The following is a 23,399-nucleotide window of genomic DNA, read 5'->3' as shown; positions in this document are numbered from 1 at the left end:
CACCTCGGGGGGGGGGGGGCCGCGACCCTCGGGGGGGGGGCCGCGACCCTCGGGGGGGCGCGACCCTCGGGGGGGGGCCGCGACCCTCGGTGGGGGGCGCGACCCTCGGGGGCCGCGACCCTCGGGGGTGGAGGGCCGCGACCCTCGGGGGGGCCCCGCCCTCACTCCCCTCCGCCCTCCCTTCCCCCCCCGCCCTCCCTGCCCTCCCTTCACCCCCTCCCTTCCCCCCGCCCTCCCTTCCCCGCCCTCCCCTCCTCCCCCTCCCTTCCCCCCCCTCCCCTCCCCCCCTCCCCTCCCCCCCTCCCCTCCCCTCCCTCTCTTCCCCCCAGTCGCTCTCTCTCTTCCCCCCAGTCGCTCTCTCTCTTCCCCCCAGTCGCTCTCTCTCTCTCTTCCAACAACAACATTCCCTCGAAAAAGCCTCGGCACCGCCGGGCACTTCAGCTAGTATATATATAGGTAAGCCTGACATCGGTAGTGGGGAAAATGCTAGAGTCTATTATAAAAGATGTAATAGCAGAGCACTTGGAAAGCAGTGACAGGATCGGACAAAGCCAACATGGATTTACAAAAGGTAAATCATGCTTGACGAATCTACTGGAATTTTTTGAGGATGTAACTGGTAAAATAGATAAGGGAGAACCAGTGGATGTGGTGTATTTGGACTTTCAGAAGGCTTTCGATAAGGTCCCACATAAGAGATTAGTGTGCAAAATTAAAGCACATGGGATTGGGGCAAGGTATTGACTTGGATAGAGAACTGATTGGCGGACAGAAAGCAAAGAGTTGGAATAAACGGGTCGTTTTCCGAGTAGCAGGCAGTGACTAGTGGGGTACCGCAAGGATCGGTCCTAGGACCCCAGCTGGTCACAATATATATTAATTATCTGGACGAGGGAATGGGATGTAATATCTCCAAATTTGCAGACGACACAAAGCTGGGTGGGAGGGTAAGCTGTGAGGAGGATGTCGTGAAACTCCAGGACAATTTGGACAGGTTGGGTGATTGGGCAGAAAAATGGCAAATGCACTATAATGTGGATAAATGCGAGATTATCCACTTTGGTGGCAAAAACAGGAAGGCAGATTATTATTTGAATGGCAATAGATTGGGAGAAGGGGAAGTGCAAAGAGACCTGGGTGTTCTTGTGCACCAGTCGCTGAAGGTAAGCATGCAGGTGCGCAGCAGGCGGTTAAGAGGCAAATGGTATGTTGGCCTTCGTAGCAAGAGGTCGAGTACAGGAACAAGGATGTCTTGCTACAGTTGTACAGGGCCTTGGTGAGACCTCAGCCTTGATATTGTGTGCAGTTTTGGTCGCCTTACCTGAGGAAGGACGTTCTTGCCATGGAGGAGTGCAGCGAAGATTCACCAGGCTGATACCTGGATGGCAGGAATGACGTATGAGGAGAGATTGTGTCGATTGGGCTTATACTCACTGTGAGTTTAGAAGATTGAGAGCGGATCTCAACGAAACCTATAAAATTCTGTCAGGCCTGGACAGGCTTAGATGCAGGAAGGATGTTTATGATGGCCGGGGAGTCCAGAACCAGGGGTCATAGTCTAAGGATAAGGGGTAAGCCATTTAGGACTGAAATGAGGAGGAATTTCTTCACCCAGAGAGTGGTGAACCTGTGGAATTCTCTGCCAGAGAGGGGCGGTGGAGGCCAGTTCATTAAATATTATTCAAGAAAGAGTTGGATATATTTCTTAAGGCTAAAGGATCAAGGGATATGGGGAGAAGGCAGGGACAGGGTACTGAATTTGGATGATCAGCCATGATCTCATTGAATGGCGCAGCAGGCTCGAAGGGCCGAATGGCCTACTCTGCTCCTATCTTCTATGTTTCTATGTTTCTATCTACTCGGCCCGAAAGACCTCTATCCTGTCAATCAGGTTGCCTGTGGGCGGGAACCCGACAGAAAATATTTAAAGGAACCCTGCAGTTAATAACAGCAGGACATTCAGGAAACCTGTTATTCTGGGCTTTCTGACCTCAACACCCCCCCACCCATACGAAACTCGCCTCCAGGCTAAAATCCAGGCCCTAGTCATTAGACAGGATGTCGTATTAAGTTGTTGAAATGAAACTGTATTATGATAAATATAGGTGCCAGGTAGTTGGATAATGTTGATTAGAAGCTGAATTAAGATTGCCCAGATGCATTTCACTGAGTCCTTTCAATAGTAGAGTTAAATCCATCAGTCAGAACAATTTTAAACTAACAGGTACCAGAGGCTAAAAGTGTGTTTGAATACTGCCTTACCCAAATCCCCCCCAACCGCTGCAATGCATCTTTAATCAAGTAAAATAATCAAATTTAACTCAATGCATAATCAAATAGCATTTCATTAACATGTTAAATCTGGCCTGTTAATGACTTAGGGGAAAAATTCGGTTGGTTAGCACCTCCTGTTAGCGCCTCCAGGGGGCACTAACAAGGCACTAGGAACTTTGCGCCCGAGCGCGGCAATTTTAGTGCCGCTTGCGAAATTGACCAGTTATTTTGTGGCGGTGCTAAACACTACCACCACAATCTCCTGCGCTCGCAGATCGTGATGTCAGTCAAGCGTGCAATGCCCCGGACCGGATACTGAGTCGCGCCCCCTGCCTTAGCACCTGCCGCTAGGAACAACAGGTAGAGGGGAACGTTTTCAAGTTGGGAAGGAGCTGGGGGAGCGCTATTTAAAGGCGTGTGCTTCCTGCCTTTTCTTGTCAGCAAAATTTTGGTTTTAACGCTGTCCTAAGAAGGAGTTGTGGCCTTCAGCACCACTTTTGTGGTTCCTAAGCGCCAAACTCTTTCCCTGGGCCTATCCATTAGTGCTTCCAACACAATTGCTTTTGAGGTCTCTCCAGGCTGAGATTCAAGGCTGCGATGAGCAGGGTGTGGCTGGCCAGCAAGATGGCCCCTCCCCTGTGTTATATTTTGAACACTAACAAGACTTTACTCTTCAACGTTTAAAGCTTTTAAACCTCTCATCGATAATAAAATGTAGATGTACTGCAGGGGAAAATCAAACAGAAATTGAAAAAGAACAATAAATATTTAAAAACAAAGGCCTAGAAATTCAGTTAGGGGCGCCCAGCTCGCCTGGGCGCCGGAATTACCGCTGCGCGCGGAGCCACTTGTGCCAGCGGGAAATTCAGTTTCAGCGCCCCAAGTGGAAGCCGGCCGCTAAACAAGGGTTTCGGCGCCCCGCTTGGGGCGCTGAAACTGAATATCGGCGCGCAAAGTGCCGCAGCGCCACCCGCTGCGGCACGGCAGCCTGCGGTACTGCAGGCCTTCCTCTCACTCTTAAGGGGGAGGTGCCTGCAACAGCGCGATCCCTGCTCGCGAGTGCCGGCAAATGAGCCCGGCACCAAGGAGAAGTGCCGGGCTCTCTGGAAACAGCCGGCAATGCCGCGGGGGGGGGGGGGTGTAGGAGGCCGGGGACGGAGGTGCGGGCAGGCGGCCGCCGAAAAAGCGGCCGGCCGCACCTCCACCTTAACTCGCCCCACTGCCGGCACAGGTAGGCCCCGTGTACCGGTCGCTGTTTGCGGCCGGCGCGGGGGAGGCGGCAGCAACCAAATATGGCCAGCGGGGCGCTGCGCACACCGATGACGTCATCGGTGGCGGCGCAGCGTTACTGGCTAACGCGCCATTAGCGCCCCGCTAAATATCGCGGTAGGTTTGCACAGTGGCGCAAAAGCCCTCTTTGGGCGCAAACTGGTGGCGCAGGCCACTGAATTTCTAGGCTAAAGAGTTTTTATTCTCTAAAATGACAAATTTTCATTTAAAAAATATACCTGGTTTATTAACTTTCACAATTTGTCTAGCAGGCTGCACTCGTATCCCAAATGATTAAAACGTTAACCCAGGAGCAGATTAACAGAAGGGCCTACAGGGGCCGTGCCCAGGGCCCTGTGAAAATCTGGGGCCCCCACTAAATATCACCATCAGGCAGAAGAACTGCACACAACCGCTGGATCAAAATATTCCAGAATTTAAAAATACCGTCAGAAGAGGGCAAGGCAGAGTCGGCAGATTTGGTACAATATAAATACTGACACCTGCCATTCCAGCTCACAAGTTACAAACTGTTCAGATATGAGGAACCTTAGAAACAAAGGAAACAGGAATCTTTGATAAACATAAATACCCTCCAAAGAAAAGAAACTCCATAATAATAAAGGAATAGACCTTGTTTGAATCAGGGGTCCAATTGCAAGGGGATTGGCATCAAGCAGTGGGTTGTGTACGGGGTGTGGAGGGACCCTGAATGTTCTTAGTGCCCAGGGCCCAAGAATTCTTCATCCAGCTCTGCATTAATCATTATGGATAACTTCCCTACAACCGTGGAACCTGGGGAACTCCCAATTCAAGTGGGCAGAGTTGCCATGTTGCAGGAATGAATTTTCAGTGAGATTATAGATCAAGGGATCAAATTCAAATATATTTCTTATCAGCACCATATAAACATGTTCAGCTGTTAGATGCCAAAATCACTGTTTACATTTCTTAGGCAATTATTGTAATGCAATTCCTCAATTCACATTCTCCATTTAAACAGTACAATCATTTTAGTATAATAAGGCAAAGCTGCACATGCAAATACAGAATCGTGCATAATTTAAGTTGCATAAATGAAGTTAAAAAATAAAGTGAGATTTTCAAAATTTTCAGTGAGGTGGGAAACAGTTAAAAATTGTGAGGATTGCTGTTAAGGTGCTGGATGAGGATATCCCCACATGTACAAATTGACATGTGGAATAGCAGAAATGGTTAAGCATTGAAAATGAATTATGTAGATTATTTGCTATTGGTTGTTCATGGTGCAGGACACCATTGCAACAGGCAGTGAGGACTTGACTTATTCAGTCTTCCCATCCAATCTGCACTGCTTTCTTCAAGTTCGAGATAGATTTAAACCTTGTTTCAGAAACACGATAGAGACCAGTAAGCACATAATAGATTTTTCAAGCAGCTCCGGTGTACTGGTACTTCTGATTGAATAGTTTGTGACTGAAATGGAAAGCACGTTATGACTCTAATACGACATTAAGAGAGCAATAGTAGTAAACAGAGAGTACTGCATAACGGTAAAAGTGGATGGCCCAAAATTCTCAAATGATTTTCAGAGTATATCATACAGAAATAAATGTAATTACTTTTAAAAATCATTTACATTAATCCCACATTCATTATTTTTCCTTATGGTGTATTACAAAACTGTTTACCAAAGACTGTTAGTCAGTTGGAAGTATTTACAGGTGGAATGATATCACAATGTGAAACAAAAATTTTCTGCTAGTGCTATAAATAAGCATTTTGAGTGTCCTCTTTCTTGTAGTTTCCCTCCTCATTTTGGTTTGGCGTAGAACTTGCATATCCATTTGATGCCGCTTTAGAAATCTTGTCATGTTCGTAGCTCATATTAGAATGTACTTCCAGAACTTCTTCATCCATGATGCAAAATGTTGCATAATCTGAATCATCTTCTGGAGGCCAGTTTGGTTCTTTCTTTATTATTCTTTGCATCTTCTTGTAACGCCTCGTAGACTTTACTTTACAACACTTTTTTAGAAACAGCCAGAGGTGTCTGTTTTCTATTATAATTTCCTATTAAAATAACATCAGCTTTATTTCATGAATTAATTTTTCTGCAATTAACCTACAGTTTTCATTTCCTTTTGAGCCAAGCAACTTGTTCTTTTAATAAAAGGAGTAGCCATCGCAATCTAAATAAAAATGCCACTATTTCCATACTTAAGGCAATGATATACTAAATTGTACAAAAGCAAAATAATGCGGATGCTGGAAATCTGAAATTAAAACAGAAAATGCTGGAAATACTCAGCAGGTCAGGCAGCATCTGTGGAGAGAGAAACAGAGTTAACGTTTCAGGTCGATGACCCTTCGTCAGTTCTGATGAAGGGCCATCGACCTCGAACGTTAACTCTGTTTCTCTCTCCACAGATGCTGCCTGACCTGCTGAGTATTTCCAGCATTTTCTGTATATATTAAATTGTAACTTGTTTGCTTTTGCCATTGTGCTGGAAGAGTAATAGCCTAATCGATCTCCTGCTGTGTTGCATACAGCAGTCAAGGCTAAGTGTAGTCTTCAGCTGAAGCTGAGTTAGAAGGCAGGGGATAATTGGATCAAGGAGTGCAGGTGTAAGCTTTCTAATAAGGTATAGACAGATACATATGAAATATATCCATATTTAGTCCCCATTTTAATGACATACATTCGTCCTTATAATACGTTAATCTTAATCTCTTGTTGCATTGCACATTGGGAGTCTAGACCAAGTGTAGTCTTGGGATAAAGCGGGTTAGGGCTGGGCAACATATTGGACCAGGGCATGCAGACATAATTCAGTCCCCACTTTAAGGTCATCCATTCTGTCCTTATTTTTATGTTACCATTACAAATTCCTATGCCCACATTTATAATGGAAACTGCTTATGCAAAACTTATCGGCCCAGATTTTGTGGTGGTAATGACGGCAAAACTGTCAGTGTTCGCCGTCAGTGATCCTCTGAAGCTGACCGTAACTTCAGGATTTAGCGCATGCGCAGATAAACGCGGAAATCTTGAATTTGCGGTCAGTCATTCACTGCTGCACGATAGGTTGCGCTGTGGAACTTCCTATAGCCGGCAATCAATTGAAATCACATAGAAGGACGAAAACTTCCGCTTTTACGATGGAATATCACTGTTAGAAACCCCCTAAAATGTTAAGCCATGTCGAAAGAGGTGTAACTGGTTTGTAACAGCATACTGAACAACTGTTCTGGCCCTGAAAAACTAATTTTGTATTTGTGGAATATCAATTTTTTTCCACTAATATGATTAAGAATTACAAGTTTTGAATATAATAATTCTTTAAAGTTTGTTGATGATATTTCAGCTTCTACCTTAATCATGTGTATGTCCCAATCTTTATTTTGCTCTCTGTAAAATTTATAAAATGTTAATTAGAATCTGTGCATTTTACTTCCTGGTTTGCTGTATGTGAAAATTCTTCAATGTGATTGGCTGCTTAGCCAGCTTGATGACATCACTGTTGCTGGACACTTAGGATTTGCTTGATTTGGTGCCAGATTCAAACAAAGGTCGGGAGAGCTGAAATTCATGCCACGGAGATCGCCAAATCTTTGTGGGCAGCGGCGAGCGTCATCACTTTGCGTAAATTCCAGGCCATTGATAGGAGATGGTTTGCTGGAGCATCAATTCTCTCATAACATTAAAAAGGTTTCACACAAAGTTTTAAAATCTCCCTAGTTAGTCACTTTTAAAATGTAAGTTTGCAATGAGCAAAAATTGTACTGCAGCTGATGCAAACAAATTGGTTTGAGGCCGCCTCCTGTGCACTTGGATATCAGAAATCTGACATTTAACTTGCACTACCATTGTCACTGATACACACCTAAAACCACTACCTGCTGTGAAAGTGGCAGTATAACTGCAGTCTTAGAGTCGGAGACAGTGTGATGGGTTCTGATTTCAACACAGCCAAGGTGCAGGGAGGAGGAAGATCTGAGAGGATCTACTCATCAGGAACGGCTGAATAGGCTGGGGCTCTTTTATCTGGAAAAGATAAGGCTGAGGGGTGACCTAATAGAGGTGTTTAAAATTATGAAGGGGTTTGATAGGGTAGAAGTAGAGAAGATGTTTCCACTTGTGGGGGAGACCAAAACTAGGGGCCATAAATATAAGATAGTCACTAATAAATCCAATAGGGAATTCAGGAGAAACTTCTTTACCCAAAGACTGGTAAGAATGTGGAACTCGCTACCACAAGGAGTAGTTGAGGTGAATAGCATAGATGCATTTAAGGGGAAGCTAGATAAGCATGAGGGAGAAAGGAATAGAAGGATATGCTGATCGGGTTAGATGAAGTGGGTGGGAGGAGGCTTGTGTGTGAGCTTAAATGCCGGCATGGACCAGTTGGGCTGAATAGCCTGTTTCTGCACTGTAGATTCTATGTAAGACTCAGAAATATCAAAATGTATACTTCAGGCATAAGAACACCAAAAAATCATCGTACTCCTACTTACCTCAATGGCCAATATAACAAAAAAATGAACAAGAACCATAACTAGAATGTAAACCCTCCAGCTTCTTGGGGTGCAAACAAGCTGCAAAAAGAAAAGAAGTTTCATGTTACAATGTTAAAATAAACCATTGATAGAGTTATCTGTTCCGTTGATTTATGATAATTGAAAAAATGAAATTGCATTTTTATTACAAAAGTATTGTGGAATGTTAGCTGTATTTTCTGTTTCAAATTATGTGATTATTACTTTATTTTCATGGAAATTGTGTATCAGGGACCTTGATTCTTATTACATTTGTTTTAACCATTAATTTTATGTTTTACCTTTTTTTCTAAAGTACAGGAAACAAATGATAATAGTAGGTAAGATGTTGCAGGTTGCATACAAGGAGGCATGTAGCAGTACTGGGGAGGGGAAGTACATATGGTTTGTTAGTATTGGGGATGGGGTCGAGGGGCAGTTGGAAGGGGTGGTAGGGTATAGCAGAAATGGCGTGGTATTGTGTCTGTAAGTATTGGGGAGGAATGTCCTTGGGTCTCAGAGTAGTGGGTGGATGGTCAAGGTTCATGGAATACTATGATTGTTGAGCTGGGAGTGTGGAAGTGGTAGGAGCATGGTCTTGCGATCTTGGAGCACTCAGATCAGAGTAAAAGGATGTGCTAGTATTGGGATGGTGTCTTTCTCAGCATGGGAGTACTGGGTGGGAACTGTGGGAGAGGGGTTACAAGTTCTGAAAGCACTAGGAGTAGTTTTCCAGAGGCTGCAGAAACAAGAGGTGGATGATACGGTTTGGGAGTAGTGGACAAGATGCTGGGCTCTCGGGCCACTGCTGGGTTGGGATCAAGGAATATTGGAGCAAGGGGCTGGTCACATGGAACAGAAATACTGGGGAAGGGACTGGACAACTGGGGAGTAGAATCCTGGGGTCCAGTAGGATTGAAGGGGGTAGGGTGTGATATTTTTGGAAGGCTAGGATCCAGTAGTGTTTTAGGGAAGGGTGGTGAAGGAGAATGAAGACTACACTCCATGATTTCTGCTACCTTCCCCCATAAGTTTTACAAGTGCTTTTGCAATATTGAGCTGAAAAGTCAGTTTTAGTAAAGTGCCTCGGTGCGCTTACATTGAATGTCGGCAATTACAGTCTGAAGAAGGTGGTTCAAATAAGGATATTATGTTGTCCTAGCTGATCTTCAGTGGGTTCCACTCCAATAGTTTAATTTCTTTCCAATATTGAAATCAAACACACAATATTCTGACTTACATATTTTTAAGTATATTCTGAACAGATTTCTGTATGCACAGAAGAATTTAATGTAGAGAATACTGATAATTATTGTAACTACGGGGTAAAATTCAACTATGTTGGGGGCGCAAAACAGATGGCTAAACTGCTACCGTCTGTTTTGCATCCCTGCCGAAGTTGAATTTCACACCTTACAGCTTTACATACTTACGTCCAGTGCATTATATAAAACATCCTCTTCACCAAAAAGGAAATACAGACACGTTCCAACCTGAGCCAAAAGGACAAGCATAAAAATATCTGAAATCAAAGAGAAAAGGGTGCACATGAATCCATCATTATAGCAGCCGATGAAAGAAAAAGCTAGGAAGTTAAAGGGCCGATTCCACACTCCCAGCAGAGAGCAGCCCTTTCCAAGATCACATCACGGGAAATCGCGGGCACGCAGAAAATCAAAAGCTGTGCCCCCATGAAGCACCTTCTGTGGGCAGAACAGGTCCTTTTATTTCTTTATAATTAGGAAATGGCCACATGCATGCTCCAGCAGTCCTTATTCTCAGTGCAATCTGAAGAAAGTGGTTCATATAAGGACTATAGAGGCAACTCAGCAATGTGATTGAATTCTCTATGTTCTACCCAGATAAACCACGCCATCTGTGTTCTCAATGTTTGTGGCATCATCAGATTTGGCTGAACTACAATCTTGTAAATCGCTCCACCATAAAGATGAGAGAAAAAGATAGAGAGTGATAGCTCAACTGAACTTTAGAAGTACCATATAAACTGATCATTTTAAAAGCGTTTGTTGTACTTGATACATTCTTTCTTTTTTCCTTCCTTTATTTGCCAATTTTTTTCCTAGTCCCTCAAAGTATTGACTTTTTGCTGGGATAAGGTTTCACAAGCACTGGTCACTCTCTGGTACCTCATTCAAATGGCCATTCATTATGTGAGAGTCTAGACAGTGTGGTAGATTTTCCTTTTGGATGTTGTTGTTACCAGTGTGCTGGCTGTTGGATCCGTGGTTCAGTGGATATGCTATTATTAAATAATCACACGGGTGCTGTACATTAACAATAAACAGGTCTTTACTGGAGGAGGGTAGTCTCAAGACAGGGGGTACAGAGGCATGCGCAAAGCTTATATACCGGTGTGGTCACTGCCGGTACTACAGTATACAGGAGCTATAAAAGTAGTTCTGACTTAAAGGCACATACACTACAATTCCTCCCCTTTTAGATTAGTAGTACCCCTAATATTCAAATAACAATTAACATTTCAACATGTACATTAAACAACAAAAGTCCATTTATAGATTCAGTCTTTGGGGCGGCTTCCTGACCCTTTCGGGGTAGCGCCTTTCCGGAGGTTCTTGTTCTTGGTGCAGAGGCGATTCTGACCCCTTTTCATCGGGTAGTTCATCGGGTTCCACTGCTACTGGGTCTGAAGTAGATGCTACCGGTATGTCAGGTTCATCCCCAGGTACTCGAGACATGGGGTTGACGCGTTCCTGTGACGCTAAGATCTGATCGACGTGGCGTCTCACAATGTTCTCCTCGACATCCACTGTGTACATTAATGGCCCCTGCCTTGTACATATCGTTCCGGGTTGCCATTTCTCTGTTCGATAGCCACGGGCCAAGACTGGTTGCCCTACATTGAAGCTCCTTGTCGGCTTCTCATTGATGTGCTGGAATTGTTTGTCCTCAACATTTCTTCGCACATTTGGTCTGAGCAAGTCCAGACGAGATCTCAACCTTCGGTTAAAGAACATCATGGCTGGGGTCTGGTTGGTAACTGCATGTGTCGCGTTTCGGTAGGCTAATAAGAAATTGTCCATCTTATGCTGCAGTGGAATTTCATCGTCGCATGTGGCCTTTATCGCCTTCTTAAAGGTTTGCACGAACCTCTCAGCCAATCCATTGGTGGCTGGATGATACGGGGCGGATGTGTAATGCCTTACCCCATTCCTTCTCATACATGCTCTGGCAAACCGTTTCTGGCAAATATGGTCCGTAGGACTGCAATCGTTTTCTCTGTAGTGGTTGAAGACATTTTTATCACCTCAGGCCACTTTGAATGAGCATCCACTGCTATTAAGAACATTGAGTCCATGAATGGACCAGCAAAATCAATATGCATCCGTTGCCATGGAGAGGAGGGCCACTCCCATGGGTGTAGAGGGGCATGTGGTGGTGCATTTTGGACCTTCTGGCATCCTAAGCAGCTCTTAGTTAGGTCTTCGATTTGTTGATCGATTCCCGGCCACCACACATAAGCCCTAGCAAGGCTTTTCATTTTCACTCCCCCCAGATGACCTTCATGTAGCTCATTTAGCACTCTCTCCCTTAACTTGGGTGGAATCACCACTCTGGATCCACACATCACTGTCCCCTGGCATACTGACAGCTGTTCTCTTCTGGATGAGAATGCTGGCAACAGTGAGTCGCCATGTGTTGGCCCCCTCACCATCAATTCATATACCCGCGACAGCGTCGGATCATTGCGGGTCTCCTTCTCTATATCCGCGTTTGTTACTGGCAATCATTCAATTATTGACGAATAAAATATCTCGATAGGGTCCACTGCTGGTGCTTCCTCCACAGTAGGCAGTGGCAGGCGCGATAGCCCATCAGCGTTCCCATGCTGTTCCGTGACTTTATATTCTATTTCATATTGATTCGCCCCTAGAAACAGGGACCATCTTTGTAACCGCTGTGCAGTCATCACTGGAACGCCCTTCTTACGATTAAAGATGGAGACAAGTGGTTTGTGGTCAGTCAGCAAGGTGAACTTCTGCCCATGCAGATAGTGGTTGAATTTTTTTACTCCCCATACTAGGCTGAGGGCCTCCCTGTCAATCTGGGCGTAGTTGCGCTCGGCTGAGGTTAGTGACTGAGACGCAAAGGCTACTGGCCTCTCCAACCCGTCTGGGAATTTGTGCGACAGCACCGCTCCAATACCATAGGGTGATGCATCACATGCCAAACGAATTGAGAGTGCTGGGTTGAAATGGTCCAACACCTCTTTTGATGTGATCAATTCTTTACACTTCTGGAAAGCTCATCTACGTTTGTCATCCCACTTCCATGGTACCCCTGTTTGCAGTAGGGTGTTCAGTGGGTGTAATACCGTAGACAAATTTGGTAAGAACTTGTGGTAGTAGTTTACCAGCCCGAGGAACGACCTCAGTTGTGACACATTTTCCGGTGCTGGAGCCTTGACTACTGCCTCAATCTTGTCAGGGGACTTATGTAACCCTTCTTCATCGATGACGTGGCCACAATACGAGATCTGTCTCTGGAAAAACTCGCACTTGTGGCGATTAGCTCGTAGCCCATGCTCCTTTAATCTGGTGAGCACCTTCTCCAAGTTGGCGAGGTGATCACCATCATTTTTGCCCGTGACCAAGATGTCGTCCAAATAACACTGGGTCCCTGGAATCCCTTGCAGGACCTGATCCATCGCCCTTTGCCAGATAGCCGGAGCCGAGGCTACTCCAAACACCAGCCGGTTGTATTGATAGAGACCTTTATGAGTGTTGATCGTAAGGTAATGTTTCGAAGCTTCTTCTACCTCCATTTGCAAGTATGCCTGGGCTAGATCAATTTTGGTGAAGCCTTTACCTCCAGATAGCGAGGCGAAAATATCCTCAATTCGTGGAAGCGGATATTGCACCATGTGAAGGACTGGGTTCACTGTCACCTTAAAATCCCCACAGATGCGGACCTTCTTTGGTTCCCCAGGCGTATTACTCAACGACCTCTTCATTACAGGAACGATGGGTGTAACCCACTCGCTCCAGTCCACTTTGGACAGTACTCCTGAACATTCCAACCCTTCCAGCTCTGCTTCAACAGCTGGTCTGATCGCATAAGGCACTGGTCTGGCCTTCAGAAACTTTGGGCTTGCATTTTCCTCTATTTTAATCGTTGCTGTTATTCCTTTTAGTGCTCCTAGTCCCTCCTGGAACACTTCTTCTGCGTCAGTTAGCATTTTTGACAGTCGTCCAGGTGTGACGTCGTCATCCTTTTTGGCCTCAACCTTCAGTGCCTGTATGGAATGCCAATCTAATTGTATCTTCCGGATCCATTCATGTCCTAGCAGTGGTGGTCCTCCATTTGGCAATACATATATATCCATTTTAGGTATTTCCTGGCCTTTATATGTCACTTTCACCCTTATTTTTCCTTTGGGGTAGATTTTTTGCCCCGTATATGTCTTCAAGGCAATCTCTGTAGCTTTCAAGGGTATGTGTGAAAATAGCCGCTTGTAGTCGCTTTGATTTATGACTGTTAGAGCTGACCCTGTGTCCAATTCCATTTTCACTTGGACTCCGTCTATCTTGAGTGTAACCCAGATAGTCTGGTGATCCTCCATTTCTGTTACCTTATGTAGTTTCAGACAACCCAGCTCCTTGCTTCCGGAGTCTGTGTCACTTTTCTGTTCATCTGAACCACTGTCCATCACCTGGTGTACTTTTTTGTACTTCTCCTGTGGAGATTTCTTACTGTTGGTTTTCTTCCCAGACCTGCAGACTCTTGCTATGTGTCCTGCTTTCCCACACTGTCTGCACACTTGGTCCTTGAACCAACAATCTTTCTGGTCATGTGTTGTTCTGCCGCAGCGACAGCACTTCCCTGTTCCACAGGACATTTCATTGGTGCCATATTCTTGCGGTCTCCGTTATATCTCTGCAGCGCCCCTTGCGGCTGCTTCATGTGATACTGCCATACTGAAAGCTTTGTCCAGCGTAAGGTCCTTTTCTGATAGAAGCCGTTTCTGAGTTCCTTCACTTTGTAGCCCACACACAAACTTGTCCCGTAACGTATCTGCTAGTCCCACTCCAAACTGGCAGTGTTTCGATAGCTTGCGCAGTTCCGTTAGGTACTCAGCATTGCTTTCGTCTTTGTGTTGGTTCCTTTTATGGAACTTAAATCGTTCTGCTATCAGCAGCAGTGTGGGGTTTAAGTGGTCCTCTAGGATTTCTACTATGCTTTCAAAATTCTTGTTTACCGGCTTCTCTGGGGTTATTAGATTTCGCAGTAACCCATAAGTTTTTGCACCCATGGAATTTAACAGAACCAGTGCTTTATTAGCATCTGGCACTTCATTCGCCCTGCAGTGCACCTCAATATGTTCCACATATGTCACCCAATCTTCGACTTCATTGTCGAATGTAGAGATACTGCCACTCTTCGGCATCCTTGGGTGTGAGTTAACTGTCAAAAATGGCGCCTCCCGCGCTTCCCCTTCTTCTCCGCTGGCACAAAATGACGTCTCCCGCGCTTTCCTTCCTTCCCGCGCTCGCCCTTCTTCTCCGCTGCGGCTTCTAAAAATGGCGCCTCCCACGCTCTTCCTTCTTCTCCGTGGCTCAATGGCGTCTCCCGCGCTCCCCTTTCTTCGCCCCGCAGACCCTGTTCAGCCCGTGAGCCCTGGCTGTGCTCTGCGCATTCTTCTTTTTATATTTTTTGACGCCGCTCAGTCTAGAACCCGGCTGTTCTTTACCCTCTCTCTCTCCAGTTTGTTTTCTTTTTCTCGACGCCACTCGGTGTTCACTGTTGGATCCGTGGTTCAGTGGATATGCTATTATTAAATAATCACACGGATGCTGTACATTAACAATAAACAGGTCTTTACTGGAGGAGGGTAGTCTCAAGACAGGGGGTACAGAGGCATGCGCAAAGCTTATATACCGGTGTGGTCACTGCCGGTACTACAGTATACAGGAGCTGTAAAGGTAGTTCTGACTTAAAGGCACATACACTACACTGGCCCCATCTCATTTTCTGGAGTCAGCTTCACAGTTCGGCCTGGTGTTGGGACATCACAAAAGGGAGCTGGGAAATTGCATCTTCACAGCCCTGAAATTCCTTTTACAAGGGATGATGGGTAAACTTAAAGGGTGCAGTCATTTAAAGGTAAATGACCACAAATAGGGATAAAATGTCGACAGCCTTTGCATAGGTTGTCTGGGTAATAAGCGTAGCTGAGAAAACCCACTGGTTAGCACAATAATTGTGGAGGCAAGAAACTGAGTCTGTAGCTAAGGGACGGTGTGGTGCAATACTGTACCCGTTGTTTGGTGACTGGCAAAGTAGAGGTGGTGTAGAATAAGGTGATAGCAAGGAGTGGCCTACTTGCTACTTCAAAGAAACCTCCCTATAAGACAACACTGCAGTATGCCAGGAAGAAAGTACGGCAAGAGAACTAGAGGGAGCAGCTGATAATTTCCTCTAATGGCAGTGCCAGTACTATGGTGCATTTTAGTGCAGGTATCCTTCCAGTTAATTAGGTTTAACTGATTGGAAAATTGACTCTTGAGTGTCAGAAGCCTACTTAAGCATGAGTGCATCACAGCCAATCCTAATCCTGTCACTCCACACACACTTCCAGCAGAGGTTGCTGGATAATGGCCAGAGATGGGAACATTTGTTAATTTTACTCTCCCTAGCCAAATGGCAGTGCAGCCAATTGTAGCACCTTATTATTTTCTCAGATGAGACTGGCTAAATGAGCACAGAGTTAGAATCAAACCTGAGAGTTTCCAGGTCTGTATGGCTCACCTGTGCCACCATAAGGAGATGATCCAGAAGGAGAGCTGTATTTAATGCTTTCAGTGGTACTTAGTGTACTCAGATGTGACTCAAAAATATAATAAATCGGCACATGAAAGGCTCAATGGAATACTGTAATCTGGATTTTGATTGAAAGCCCCCCCCTACATTAATGTTAGCTTCTATGAGGAATCATTTAAAATCAATTATTAAAAACATGCATCTATATTTAACTGAAAATCATAATAGAAAATAATTTCATAGAAGCTATTGGAAATAACAATGTTCCTTACAGTTCGTATAGATTGGTTTTCGATAGGGCTTTCCTTTGCAGAATACAATTGCTGTTGTTATACAGTTGAAAAGAGATAGCAGATACACAGTGGTATTCTCATAACTCTTATAGTTATCTTCATCTGGTGCCAGGGAGATGGAAATAGTATCTGCTGTCTTGTTATATGTAGTTATATCATCACTGGTTAGGTTCGTGGGTTTACAAGCTCTGCAAAGAGAAATTATTAAAGAATTTTAAATACAATTAAAAATACTATAGTATTATTGATTGGACAAAGGATTTTTGTCAAATGTCAAAGTGCCCCTCCCCCTCTTCATTGTCCCTTTAACCATTAGAGGTAGGTAGAAAAAGCAGCTGGACCAGATTTAATTTATCCTCGAATACTCAAAGAAATGGCGGAGGTCATGTGTGACGCCTTGGTATATATTTTTAATAGTGCATTAAGAGCAGGGTTAGTGTCAGAACAACACCTGGTCCCATTATTCAAAAAGGCATTAAAGTCAATTCTTGGGAAAAGAAAAATCCGGCAAGGTGTAAAACAGGCTGCCGATTCGTTATCATTTTTTGCACGGGGATGCGGTTCAAATTACCCCAATGGGTCTAACCTCTATGGTGGGGAAGTTAATGGAAACTATCATTACAGATGGTATAAATGAACATTTAGAAGATACGGGAGTGAAAAGGGATACCCAATACGGCTTCAGAAAGCAGAGATCACGTTTCACAAACCAGACTGAATTTTTTGAAGAGGTGACTAGAATGATGAATTAAGGAGACCGAGTAGACATCGTCTACTTGTATTTCCAAGAGGCTTTTGATAAAGTGCCACAAAAGGCAGTGTGTGAAAATAATGGGCCGTATATTCCGATCCCAACGGGTGGGTACAAGCTGTGTACACACCCATAGGGACAACGGAAATGCCAGTTTCAGGCATGCGAAGTGCTTGCGCTGAAAACCGCCATTTCCGATCTGTCAAGAATGCTCTTGACAGATCGGACGCCTGCCCTGGAGTAGGGCCTCTGCGGGCGGATAGTTCCGCTTTCTGGAGACCCTCCGCCTGCAGAAAACCCTTAGAAATCTTATGCCTGGTAAGAGCAGGCGTAAGGCCTGCTTTTACCAGCATAAGAGTTGAAAAAAAGTTTTAAAAAAAATGTTTTCACTCATTTATAATTTTAAAATACTTTTAAAAAAGGTAAGTTTAATTTTAGCCCTGTAAAAAACTTTAATTATTTTTTTCCAAAAATTAATTTTTGTTTAAAATATTTAATTTATTATAATTTCAACTCATTGTAAAAATGTGATTTAAAAAAAAATTATTGAATGTTTTACAGTGTTTTTGGGGTGATCTCCATTCATATGCTTGACAGGTCTAACTGGCAAGTGTATGAAGGGAGATTCCCTTCTTCTATTGGATCCCCATGGCCCACGTGATCCCAAGGACACTTGCGAACTGCATGCGCCTCTGGGATACGTGGGCCCTGCGCATTTCGAGTTGGAGAGGTCCAGGAACGGAAGTATACGCACCTCAGGAGCCCTCAGGTAAGTCCGTAGATTTTTTTCTGGAAAATAATGTGTGAATCTGGGATCTCCTGGAAATTTGAAGAGGATTTTTTAACAAAGAACTCCTGAACTGGCTACAGGACTTTTTTTTCCCTCTTCCAGGAGGGGGAAAGGGATGGCTGATGCACGGTCATGAAATCAGCTGATAGTTCACAAGAAAAGTGAACCATGCTCACACGTTCCCCAAAAGGAATAGTGATGGAGAAGCTTTCAAAAAGCTTTGCGACTGAAGTAAAATAATTTTGAACCATAAAACCAGGGGATGAAATTCAGCAATAGCCCAAAACAGGCTAAAACGAATCTACAGCTCGTTTTACACCCTGCTCGATTGACTTCAATGGAAAAAAAATCCAGTGAGGTAGAAGATGGGCTGCCGATTCGCTATTGCCCATTTTGCGCTATTACCAAAGACCAATTTCATCCTCACTGAGTTATCCAGATTTATTCAAGTGCAGAAATCTTCCCCCATTGATTATGATTGGAAGGTGAATGTGTGGAATTCCAGCCTAAGTTACAACAGTAAATGAGAAATCCATCTGAAAATATCAGAAAGCTTCACTAACCTATGAAATCAGTTTCCTTTATATCCAGTTGATTAAAAAGTTGATTTTTTTTCTTCCTTTGCTGGAAATTACATTTAATTTAGATTTTATACTTTAATGTGATTAATCATGTAATCTAATGATAATGCAATCCTTTATTATACCTCTATAGCAATATGAAAATATAGCACAGTGTCAAAATGCAATGCACTGAAACAATGGATTGTCTTATTTTTACATTTGATAAAATAAATTATATCAAAAACGTTAGAGGCTCCTGAAGTAATAAAGACATAGGAAAGGCTGTTAAACTCATATAGAATTGATAATGGTCATGAGCTTTTAACAAATCTGACATTAAGAGCTAAGACCACACTTGGAGTACAGTGAACAGTTCTGGTCTCCATATTACAAAAAAGGTATAGAGGCACTGGAGAAGGTGCAAAAAAGATTTTCTAGAATGATACCAGAACTGAGAGGTTATACCTATCAGAAAGGATTGAACAAGCTGGGGCTCTTTACTCTAGAAAAAAAGACTGACAGGTGACCTGATAGAGGTCTTTAAGATTATGAAAGGGTTTGATAGGGTAGACATAGAGAAGATGTTTCCACTTGCGGGAGAGACCAGAACGAGGGACCATAAATATAAGATAGTCACCAATAAATCCAATAGGGAATTCAGGAGAAACTTCTTTACCCAGAGAGTGGTTAGAATGTGGAACACGCTAGGAGTGGTTGAGGCAAATAGCATAAATGCATTTAAGGGGAAGCTAGATAAGCCTATGAGGGAGAAAGGTATGGAAGAATATGTTGATAGGGTTAGATGAAGAAGGGTGGGAGGAGGCTCTTGTGGAGCATAAACACCGTCACTGATCTGTTGGGTCGAATGGCCTCTTTCTGTGCTGTAAATACTTTGTAATACTTTTTAATATATTGTACCTGTATATATCTGTGGCTGTGTACCAAGGCTGTTGCTGAACCATCGTGAATCCAAACACATGTAAAACCAGGCTAAGAATGACATTGAGAATAACTGACAACAGCAAAGGTGGAGAGATAAGCTGGCCAGGGGGTCGATGTGGGTCCAATTGTGGTTGTGCATGATTAAAGCTCACTGAAATACAATAAAGATTTGAGTTGGGGTAAAAATCTTGTATTAATTCATTTACACAAATATCTTGGATCTACTAAAAAGCACATCAACCTCTTCCAAAACGCAATAAAAAAATATATACAATGTAAAATGAAACACCATCAACATGACAACACTAACGGGAAGAGCAGTTTTTATAAAGAATAACATATCTAAGACTGAGTCATAAGCCTGCAACATATTCAATGGGTCTCAACGATTTTAAACTGAAAGAGCAAAGTGTGAGTGATCATCATCTGAATCTTGATAGTACATTATACTCTCCCACACATTTTATGACTCACAGTACAAACAAACCAAATTTGGGTTTTTGTGAGCTTTCCAGTTTGAACATATTTCACTATCACTCCCACATTGGAGCGGTAGCATTCCCACCTCTGAGTCCAAAGGTATAGGGTTCAAACCCTACTTCAGACAATCCTGGTGAGTGGAGACCAAAGCTCCAGTTCTGAATTCTGGATTGACATCCAGTGGGATACTCACGTCTGGTGGTCCCTCCAATCACAATTGGTTGTGGAAGCCCATAAAACTCGCCCGCTCTATAGGACTAACCACCCTTTTAAAGATGGTTATGGCCATGGAAGGTGCATTCACATGACAGCCGATCAGACTGTTAATCTACTACTTCACACTGTCCTCCAAGGGAAGAATGTGAAGATACAAAACAACAACTGCCACATTCCCTCCTACTAACTGTTAACTTTATAGTTACTGAGTTTTGCATTGAGGCTTTGCACCTCATATCAGGAAGTATTTTTTAATACTATTTGGACTACAGTTCTATGAGCATCAGCTGATGGGAAGAATAGAGTTTTCGAAAAAATAATGCATCGTTTTCTATTAGGTTGTAATCATCCTACATGTATTACATATTAATCATATCATTATGATTACTGCAGTACAACTTTAGGATTTTTAAATCAATAACTTGAAGCTAATTGATTTAATAATGAGCATGCTGTTAAAATCATAGGGCCCTAATTTGCATAGTAAAACAGCCTTATGGCTGTTTCAGGTGGGTAGGCTGCTCACCCCTTTAGAGGCTTGCCTGAATATGGCCTCAGGTGGGCCTTGGGCATCAATGGGGTGGTTGAGGTGTTCATCAATTTTCAACCCCTGGCCGTCTGTGAGTTGAATTTCTCCCCCTCTGACTCTAGGGAGGGAAGTGAGCTCTCAGAGCGTCGAGAGAGAAAGGCCAGCAGTACTCTTTCATGAATTGCACCACTGTTTTTCCTGTATGACTGATCAAAAGTGGCAGAATTCACAGAGATGCATCAGGCCTTTACTGTCCCACCAGCCCCACCAAACAGGATGTTGTGGATGCAAAGACTGACTAAAAAAGTAGTGTTTATTAGATACTTGGAATTAGGGTAAATTACACAAAGTTAAAATTAATTCCTTTTAAGCATTTACCTCACCATGCTAAATTATTGCCAAAATTCATGCATTTCATATTGACATAAAGCAAAAATATACATTAATATTTTATACAAACATACTCAATATTTTTTCTTAATTAATTAGTTGAATATAGGGCTGCTGCTCACCTGTGTCTCGGGCGGGGTGGGGGGGGGTTGCAGGGAACTACCAATAGTCTTACCAATTTATAAATATACTGAAAAATGTAGAAGCTGATATGATGGGGTAGAGTTTCTGCATTGGGAGCAATCGGCGATTCTGGCGCAAATTGCGCCCAAAATTGCGGGCATTTTAAAAAGTGTTTTTACGCTTCCCCCCGAGCTTCCACTAAAACTCATTTATGTATCGCCAAACGCAAAATCTGCCATGAACAGCATAATCGGGCAGCATTTTAAAAAAAACATTGCTTTAAAAAATATTCCTTGATATATTTAAGAGTGGTAACTTGGTAAAGTTTGATTAATACAGCTGAAAATGGGTTTAATCTCAAAAAATAAACATTTAAAATCACAGTGGCAAACCACCACCTGTGAGTAACCCAATTTTAAATGACTGAAAATGACTTTCAAAAATATTACAAAACTATTCTCCAGTTAGATTAGGGTACAGTAGTCAGTTCTTTAATAAAGTTAAAAAAAATTCAAAACCTTTCAAAACATACCTATTAGTGTCCTTGTGCCCAAAAGATCCAGCTTAATTTTTGGAGCCTCCTCGAAGGCCTACATACGAGTGCAATTAGCGGGAAATTGGTGATTAATTTACCCTGGAGGTGTGGCGTGCTTCGTGGGCAGGGCCAGCTTCTAACACAATGTTTTTAAAACTAGCGCAAAAGATCGCGGAAACTCAATTTGCGCTGAGCGTAATTTGTGCTTAAAATTCCATGATCTTTTGCATCGGTTATGCTGATATCGGGGGAATTGCGCCGAAAAAGCCAACTCAATCGAGTGGAAATTCCAGGCTAAGTTGTTTACTCAGCTGTTAAAGAAGTAATTCAGATTTCTGATTAGTTCAGGATACAAGTCTTTACAAATTATTCCAAAACCCAAGAAAACATTGACATCAGCTAAATGATTTATTGGGACACAGTGGTAAGAATACTTACTCGTGATACCAATAACTGTTGTAATAGCCAGGTCCTCAAACAAAAACTGATAATTCCCAAAAGTATTTGCTTCCTAAATTGAAAAAATAATTTTATATTAATACACTGAATATAAGTAACTTGTCAATTCATAGTTAATGCTAGAATAGTGTCTGCAAACTCTACAGTTACTAAGGTGGTTGCCAGTGTATGGAGAGGAAACTGGCTGGGCAGTACAGAAGTAAAAGTAACACAAATTACATTTTCTATATTACATTAAGCATGCAGATCACAAGTTTCCTTTTAAATGGCAAAATACCTGAATTTGATTGAGGTTTTTATAAAATGTTGCTTTGTAAAATAACGGGTTGTGAAATTGTAAAGGATCAGTTTGGGCTCCCGAAGGGCCTAATTTGCATATTTGCATCATGTTGCATGAACTTTGTACACTGGGCGGGCCCTTGGTTCAGTTCTTGGGATGTACTTAGTTAACTCATTTCAGCTGGGCTGGCCAATCTAGTTGATCTCAGTATTATTGGCTGGAGAGGGAAAAGTCAGCCAAGGCTTCAACTCTTGATCACTATCCAATTAACCCCGATTAGAAAATGTAGGTATGTGGATATCAGGATTGGACTTTGCTTTGATTGAATAACCTGTTCAGATTCAATCTCTGGGCTCATAGGTAAAGACTGGGCAGCTGGGCAAGATAACACAGGCTGACAACATCCAATGGAACCGTAACGAGTCAACGTCTTCAAGCACGGAAAGAAAAAAAATGAAGGAAATAAATAACAAAGTGATCTTTGAGAAGTTTGAAAATTTATGAAACTTGTTTTGTGAAACACATGCATTTTAATAAATAGATTCCTGATTAGAAATAATACACTTTAGAATTTTAACATAAATCAAAGTAAATGTGAAATGGTTTTAAATAAATGGATTCATACTTTAGAATTTGAACATAAATCAGAGTCAATGTGAAATAGTTTTAAGTAAATGGATTCAGACTTTCTTGGTTTACTTTTGTTTTTCGTAGCAAGTATCAAACTTTTGAATTCATGGTGAGTTTTAGAGCAGGATTCAAAGCAATCAATTTGTCTTTCCTTAATTCCAGTCTGTCAAATCTGAATGGATTTGATGTACTTTACAAATGCCACTCTGAATTTTAACCAAGGTCTTTGAATCCACAAAATTACATGAATAGATATAATTTGGCTGAGTGAAATTAAAATGTGAAAATTTTCCCATTTCTTTTTCAACAAAAATAATTTTGAAAAAATTACTCATACCCAGTACAGACACAAAACCCCAAGATACTGGATCATGCTGTAGAGAGCCATATACTTAAATATGCAAAATGAGGTGACCAGTGCTGCCCTTCCCTCCCTGTTGGGGAAAAAAAAACAATATAAAGACATTTATTACTAAGCTGTTTAAAAAAAAACATTGTATGTGTCTAATGAGTCCTGTTATCATTCCTCCTTGCCTGTGCTGAAACCCCCTCCCTCC

At 42.8% G+C, this 23,399-nt stretch overlaps 1 protein-coding gene across 1 annotated transcript in view; it reads right to left on the bottom strand.

Annotated features, from left to right (window-relative positions):
- Positions 1 to 3,926: 3,926 nt before the first annotated feature.
- Positions 3,927 to 23,399, bottom strand: part of LOC147115735 (putative cation-transporting ATPase 13A4) — a 124,288-nt gene continuing 104,815 nt past the window's right edge. The window contains exons 23-29 of the mRNA XM_085990857.1: positions 23,180 to 23,276; positions 21,912 to 21,984; positions 19,177 to 19,351; positions 16,134 to 16,342; positions 9,495 to 9,583; positions 8,041 to 8,121; positions 3,927 to 5,595 (exon numbers count right to left, since the gene is read on the bottom strand). Coding sequence (XP_085846983.1) covers positions 5,290 to 5,595; positions 8,041 to 8,121; positions 9,495 to 9,583; positions 16,134 to 16,342; positions 19,177 to 19,351; positions 21,912 to 21,984; positions 23,180 to 23,276 — 1,030 coding nt within the window. The 3' untranslated portion in view covers positions 3,927 to 5,289. The remainder of the gene's footprint in view (positions 5,596 to 8,040; positions 8,122 to 9,494; positions 9,584 to 16,133; positions 16,343 to 19,176; positions 19,352 to 21,911; positions 21,985 to 23,179; positions 23,277 to 23,399) is intronic.

Source organism: Somniosus microcephalus, chromosome 6, assembly GCF_052327205.1.
Source record: "Somniosus microcephalus isolate GS21.2 chromosome 6, FLI_Smic_1.0, whole genome shotgun sequence".
Taxonomy (NCBI): Eukaryota; Metazoa; Chordata; class Chondrichthyes; order Squaliformes; family Somniosidae; genus Somniosus; species Somniosus microcephalus.
The sequence above is the reverse complement of the archived record's forward strand: the minus strand, read 5'-3'. Positions and strand labels throughout refer to the sequence as shown.